The following is a 7,567-nucleotide window of genomic DNA, read 5'->3' as shown; positions in this document are numbered from 1 at the left end:
TGATTCTCTCTCATCATTGATGTTTCTATCTCTCCCTTTCCTTTCCTCTCTGAAATCAATAAAAAATATTTTTAAAACATCATTATATTCTCCTTTCTTCAGGTTGTTGTTTCCTACTTATCTATCTTCGAGTTACTGATCCTCTGTGATGGCCCTCTTAGTGATTTTTATGTTTTCTTATTTTTCAACTCCAAAATTTCCATGTTGTCTTTTAAAACAGTTTTTCTTTGTGTTTATCATAATTTCCTTTACTTTCTATAAACATGATTTCCTATACTTTAACTGCCTTGAAATCTTTACAAAATTCTTCATATGGGGATGATCAAGATAGCTTCTACTGGCTGCTTTATTCCCCTCTGAGTATAGTCACACTTCATTTCTTTGCAAACCTAGTAATCTCAAATTAACCCATGCTTTCTCATGCGTGATCAATACCTGTGAATTGCATGTGTTTGAGAATAAGCTTTTTCTCTATTCGGCAGGTATAAAGCTTGGTATTGCTATATAATCTATGTATTATATTACTTAGGTCTTCCATAGCCCTACTTTTTCCCACTTGACTTTTCTTGGACTAAAAGTTCAAACCTCCTACTCTTAAGTGTATTCCTATTTTCCGTTGAATCTATATAATATATACTTTGGGCGTGGGTTGTAATATTTAGCGCAAAATTATTTGTTAACTATCATATCATTATTTTAAATTGTGCCCTTTAGCAATACATACTTAATGTCTACTGGCTTGAATTCTACCTTGTGCTCTCAGGATGATCATTTCTGCTTTTTTTGTTTTGTTTGTTAATCCTCACCCAAGGACACTTTTTCCATTGATTTTTAGAAAGAGTAGAAGGGAAGGGAGGGGACAGACAGAGAGAAACATTGATTGGTTGCTTCCTGCACGTGTCCCGACTGGGACCGGGGATCAAGCCTGTAACCAAGGTATGTGCCCTTGACTGGAATGGAACCCGCGATCTTTCAGTCTGTGGGCTGATGCTCTAACCACTGAGCAACCAGCGAGGGCTCCATTTTCCTTTGTTTAGCCTTTCTGAATCATGAGTTTAGGTTTGTCTCTTGTATCTACACAATGAGCTTATTCGAAGTTTTCCTTCCACATTTTATTAGTATCACTTCTTTCTACTTTGTTAGAGTAACATTTATATATTTTCTACTTGTCACATTTTTACTTCAGTCTAATTAAATATATTCATTGCTCCCATTTGTCCTTTTGCTGAAAATTTCCCATTATAATTCTTTTTAAAAAAAATATATTTTATTGTTTTTTTACAGAGAGGAAGGGAGAGGGACAGAGAGCTAGAAACATCGATGAGAGAGAAACATCGAGCAGCTGCCTCCTGCACACTCCCTATTGGGGATGTCCCACAACCAAGGTACATGCCCTTGACTGGAATTGAACCTGGGACCCTTCAGTCCGCAGGCCAACGCTCTATCCACTGAGCCAAACCAGTTAGGGCTCATTATAATTCTTAAAAAAACACAAAACAAACAAAAAACACCCAAGGATGTTTATTGGTTTTAGAAAGAGGGGAAGGGGGAAGAGAGGTTGGCTCCCTCCCATATGCACCCTGACTAGGGACTGAACCTTGACCTCCTGGTTCATAGGTCGATGCTCAACCACTGACCCACTCCAGCCTGGCTGAGCTCTAATTTTGTTTTTATATAAACATGTTACTTGAAGGAGAGCTTTTCTGGATATAAAGTGCTTGATTCACATTCATTTTTTTTTGCATTGAATCTCTTCAAAATGCTGCTTCACTTTTGCTTTGTATGCTGCTGAGAGAATTTTTATTGATTTATCTGTGTTTCATCTTCCTTCAGCCTCCCAGTGCATTCTCTTCATCAGATAGTAAGTAGGGAAATAAAGTGTAAGTATGCTCCACAACATAATCCATAGAGTAGGTGTGACTGTGGATGGCTTTATTCGCTGTCTTCACAAGGATAGTTCAAATGGAGATAATCAGATTTAGGTGCCTATCAGCATCCTCAAACACACTCTATTTCTGGGACGAAGGTTTTATGTCCACAGGAAAGATGGCATCAGGCCCACACATCAGAATATTGTTGTTTATTTCAGATGTAAAGATGCACCTTTCCCATCCACATCACCTGACACTGAACTGCGTCTTACACCTGGTGGCATATCACAGACAGCAATGCACATGCGCGCACCTGGTCCAGCTGGCAGCGCCCAGCTGGCGTGCTGCTGTCTCTCTGTCCGACTCGCGTCGGCTGCTTTCCTGAGGGCACCCTCACTGCAGACAACAGGAAGGGCAGCGCGCGGCGCCAACCCTGGCCCTGTGCCCGGTGGACATGGGCTCCCCATGTCGCAGCCGCCGCCTCTCTCAACAGAGCGTCCTTCCCGAGCACTTCAGAACCCTGTGTTCTGGGAGAAACTCGGAACCTGCATCAGATTTGAGTGTTTTCCTCAGCATTTTGCCTAACTGACCTTTTTTGCCATTTACATCACTGGATTGTGGGCATTTTACTTAAATAATTAAAAACATTATTTTTGTTTAAAATGTTGGTATTTTTTGAGGATTGAAGTTAAATAATGTGCTCTACCATCTTTCCCGGGAATTTATACTTTTTAGAAGTAGCAATAAACACAGCTGTTACAATTCTGACTTGGAAAGTACAAAGCAGTTTAAAAGTTACTATCCTCATCATTTATAAACTAATGGTTCTTGTATGTTTGTAGTTCTATGTGGCCAAGGCTTAAATTAGTAGGAAGCTAGGAAATTTCAGAAACATTATTGAAATTATGCAGGCTCCAGACATCTGACACCACTTTTCACAGTACTAAGAAGTTAATATTTTTCTACCTCACCCAATTGCTACAAAAATAACATCCTAGATTTGTAGAAAAGTAAAATCAAGAGAGTATTCTGTTGACTATGTTACATACACAAATAGACTCATTATCAGAAATGTAACTTTATTTTCGTTAACAAACAAACAAAACAGATTCACCCTGCGAAGAGCCCTGTACCTGTGAGCAGCAGCAGCAGCCATAAGGCCGTATGGACGAATTACCTCAAGCAAAATCAAAACCACATTTTAAAAAGGTGTTATTTTAAAGGATGAACACAGGTTATAAAAATGACATTTCTACAATTTCATTCCTTCACTGTTAGTAAGAGGGAAAAAAAGTTTAATACTTATGCAACATGGGTGCCTGCAACAAATATTCACACCACCTCACTGGGCTTGCTAAGGGAAAACAGCTGAGGGACAGCTTCATAATGTAGTTTTTAGTGCTTTATATTATTTTTGGATATTTGGAATCAGTCACCTGAGAAGAAAAAACTTCTCATTTTCCGTAGCTTAGACAAAGCCTGCGGTTCTATGTCCCTAGGAATCCATTCACGATATTCTAGAACATCGAGGGCATGGTTCACAGGATCGTCACAAGAACCCTCTTCCTAAAACAGATTAGATCTCCCCGTAGTAAATGGAAAGGTCAATCATGAAAACAGAACGGGATCTGATTTAAGTTCTCTGGGTAGAGGCTAAGACTAGCTGTCAGAAATGGTGTAACGGCAATACTTAGTGTTTGTAAGAATTTTAGGATTCAAATGGAATGAGCAGTTTATAATAACTGCACAGAGAAGTGTTCCTTTGTATGTTAGCCACACGGAGCGCCCAAGGCGCAGCCTGCAGCGAGGGGCGGAGCCGGACCTGCGGTCGGATTCTCCAGGCCGCACTGGGCGCTCCCTCGGAAGCCCTGAGGAGTGTCCAGTCTTCCCTAGGAGGGAGGGACGGTAACTGAAGCTCCATTTTTAAACAATGACAAGAACAAAAGGAAGAATATAAAATACTAGTATAATGAACATTTAGATAGCACTAAACAGCATGATTTCACACAGTTGTATGCTTTCACCAGTTTTCCTTAAAAAACAACCATCAGTTCCTGGGCTTTTAGATGTTTTCTTTGTAAAAATAACCATCATCCTTCGCATGGTCAGGCAGAGGCTGCAGCCACCGCGCCCGATGCCCAGTCAGCCGGTGCAGGCCTCCGACGTGTGGCGAGGCTGTGTGCCGGGCGGCCAGCCCTGAGCCTCCGGGACTAGCCCAGGACCGCCTGGGCTACCTCCTTGATCGTGGACGCAGCTTTCTCCAGCTCCTCTTCCGTCTGCTCCACTGTGACCACCACCCTAATGCTGCGAGATGAGGAAGGACACAAAATGCCCACTGCTCAGCCTGCCGCCCGTTCTCACGACAGCAGGTGAGGGTGGGACAGGGCCCTCTGTCCTGCAGGCCCCAAACATCTGACACCGCCTGTCACAGGAGCTCGGGGCTCCTGCCTGGACGGTTAGTGTGTCTACTCCACGTGACCTGGCAGGGGGCTCCGCCCAGCGACGCCAGGAAACCTGTCTTTTACATAAACTACTGCTTCAGCAGTCCCAGACCCCAGGCCAAAGGTCCAATTAATGGACTGTCTGGTTGCTCCTGTCGTAATTCAGTAAGTCATGTGGAAGCTCTACAATACTTTGCAGCAAGGCAAACATTTTCAAATTTGCAGAAAATTGGAGACAAATAGCTCCTAAGAGCAGTTCTACCTCTGTCCCCTACAAACATCTACTGTTATCGACTGGACACATTTGCTGAGCTGCACTGTGCTGGGCAGGGAGCCCAGGGCATAAGGCCAACACAGCCCCTGTCCTGACACTCAGTTACACCTCCGCCTGGGCGCAGCGAGGGAGGGCAGTGTCCTAAGGGTACTTGTGAGCTGTTGCTGGGGGCCTGCAGACCCAGCGCCCCGTCTCTGGCTCCCATGTACGAGGCCCCCGGGGCTGGCTCCAAGCTCGCTCCTGCTGCTGCCTTTCACGCTTGGGCTCTGGCTCCCACCTGCACCCGGGGGCACCATGCCACGTACACTCTACTCCCTTCTGGAAGGCTCCATGCCCACCAGGTCGTCTGACATATTCGATTTTCTGGGCTCAGCTTACATGTCAGCTGCTCTCGGAAGCCCGAGTCCCTCCCAGGCCTACTTCTCTGTGACCTCACTGACCCCATGCCGTGCCCTGCAAACCATGCCTCAGCGTCTCCCTCCTTCACTGCACTGGACGCGGGCGGGGCGGGGAGGGGGGAGGTGTTGTGTTAAACCAGGAGTCCAGGCGCATCCCCACGCTGGCTCCCGCCCCTCCGATCCCGCCACTGCTGTTTGCCTGGGTTCTCCAGGGTGTGTGGACACTGCGCACACCCTGTGCTGTGAGGGGTGGGAAGTACCTGCCATCTCCGTTCTTGGGACCTCAGACATTTCTCAGTCAACTAGGAGGGCATTGTGAGTCCTGGGGGTTTTTCAGTTAAAATGTGAAAACATCTAGTTTGAAAGCAGACAACTGCTGATGTACTCTATTTTAATGATAAACATTCTTCCTCGCCCTTTCAAAAACTTCAAACCCTGACACATCTCACCCAGATTTTAGAGAAGGAACAAAGTGAGGCCATACTTCAACGTCTACCAACCTTGGAGGCGGGAGGCACTTCTCTTCTCTCTCCAGGTAGCGCGCCTGGGTGAGGGCGATGCTCCGGTCCATGCACTGCAGGAAGAGGGCGGTCAGCCACAGCAGGCGCAAGGGGCACCCCTGTGGCAGGTCTAGCGCCCGGTCCGATGCCAACAGCTGGAGACCAGTGAGGGCAGCACCGTACGCGGAGCCCTCCACCACCCACCACGGCGGGAGCCCGCGTGACCAGCAGGACTTAAAGATACGGCTGGAGCCACCAGAGATGGAGCGTTAGGTCGACTTCATTGACATGTAAACGGCCACAGTAGCTGGTAGTCATTTCAGACAAAGCAGAGTTGGGACAGGGGCACATGCCAGCAAAGCCCGCAGGCGGCCCCTGAGCTGGACTGGGCTTGGTGCCAGCAGAGCGTCCAGAAAGGGCTCGGAGCTCGGCTGCCTCTGACCGCCTGCTCCCCCTGCCAGCGCCCGGCCCGCCAGGCGGCTGCACACATCTGAGGCCGCTCTCCAGGCAAGTGTCACCTGCTGACACTCTGGAACTGGAAACACAATCTATCAAAACGAAGGCAGAATGAATCAGAGGAAGGGAGCGCGTTACGGTGGTTTCTTCTTTGGGGTGACGAAAGCGTTTGGAGTCGAGTCAGACTTGTAAAAACGAGCATGTGGCGGCACAAGGAGTGACCCGTGCGTGGCGGCCAGGCAGCCGCAGGAGGGGCATTCTGTAAGTGGCAGGGCAGGGTTTCTGAGGGGCAAGGACGGGCACCCGGCAATGGCACGGGCTGATCTGCGTCCAGAAGTGGACACCTGCCCGGCTGCCCCCAGCCTGGCTAGTAAGAAGCATCCAACCCACCTCAGTGTGTACAGACCAACTCGACAAACCCTTTCAGTTCTACAAAGCTTAAGGCTCACAGCTCCGGTCTCCTGTCCCTCAGGCACTGGGAAGAGGGGGGAGGGCGGGACCACCGGCCCTGAGGTGGAACCTGTGGCGAGGCACCCACGTGAGAGCTCTGCCCGCCTCCCACATGCGCGTGGCACACAGTGCCATCCCCCAGAGCCCGCCCTGCTCCCTCGCCCGCCCGCCCACCCGTGGCTGGAAGACAGCCCGCCAGGCTCTCTGCTAGAGGGCGATCTCGCTGCCCTCCCGCTCGTCTTGTCTCTGCAGGGACAGCGAGATACATGGCTGGAGTGGGGAGGCCCATGTCCCGCACACACACGTGTGCAGAGAACGGCGCAGTGAACCCCAATGCGGTTCCAGGCCCATTCTGCAGCGGCCACTCCTGCCTGGGAAGCTAACTCACTGCACAGGAAGGCCCTGTGATCGCACTGACCGCCTGGCTTATCCCTTTGGCTGGTGTTTAAGCTAGAACCTGCTTTGGTGTCACGGGTGCTGTCACTCCTCCTGTCTGTACACTTATAAAAACACTGCGGCAGGCACTGGCTGACAGGACGCTGGTCCCGTGAGAGCCTGTCTTTTTCACGTCTGTGGAGCTGTCTGACCGGAGGGGACAGCTGTGACACTGTCTCCCTCGGCAGGTGAGAGCACTCCAGCTTCATCAGGGATCTCACGTTCTGCGTCTGGTGAGACCGTTTTTTAAGAGGACTGACCCCAGATGGCCAGACTGCAGGAAGCTGTCCAGGAACCTGTGGCTCCAGGCGATGTGGTGCACACACCGCAGGACGCAGGACATCTGAGGCAAGCTGTGAGCCAGGTGGCCGCACACTGCGCCCATCCTGAGCAGCCACATGGCAGCCGGCAGCCATCACACTCGCTGATGCCGGGCGGAGGGATGCGGAGAGAGCAGGTGGAGGAATAGCGTGCAGCCCGTCTCACTCCCGTGTGTGCTCCCGATGGAAGTGCAAGGCATGCAGGCTCCGGAGCCGCAGGGCCCCTGGGCATTTCTGCGGGGAGCAGCATGGGGGGAAGTAGGGGCGGGGTGGGTGGGCTGCTGAACAGAAAAGGGCAAGTGGTCTTCCCCAGGGGTCTCTTCTTGGTTAGCAACCGAGTTTCAGTTAGTAGTAAACTGCCTCTCGGACACTGAATATGTTGACACCCAACTTAGCCATGGCTACCAAGTGGCCTTGTGTTA

General features: G+C 49.5%; 1 protein-coding gene across 2 annotated transcripts in view; it reads right to left on the bottom strand.

Annotated features, from left to right (window-relative positions):
* Positions 1-2,933: 2,933 nt before the first annotated feature.
* The window catches only part of SPTLC1 (serine palmitoyltransferase long chain base subunit 1), a 94,451-nt gene continuing 89,817 nt past the window's right edge, over positions 2,934-7,567 (bottom strand). For both annotated transcript variants that reach the window (XM_059656330.1, XM_059656329.1), the window contains 2 exons: positions 5,485-5,558; positions 2,934-4,175 (listed from right to left, as the gene is read on the bottom strand). In XM_059656330.1, coding sequence (XP_059512313.1) covers positions 4,082-4,175; positions 5,485-5,558 — 168 coding nt within the window. In that variant the 3' untranslated portion in view covers positions 2,934-4,081. The remainder of the gene's footprint in view (positions 4,176-5,484; positions 5,559-7,567) is intronic.

This window comes from Myotis daubentonii, chromosome 11 (genome assembly GCF_963259705.1).
Source record: "Myotis daubentonii chromosome 11, mMyoDau2.1, whole genome shotgun sequence".
Lineage (NCBI taxonomy): Eukaryota > Metazoa > Chordata > Mammalia > Chiroptera > Vespertilionidae > Myotis > Myotis daubentonii.
This window is presented reverse-complemented; position numbering and strand designations above follow the sequence as displayed.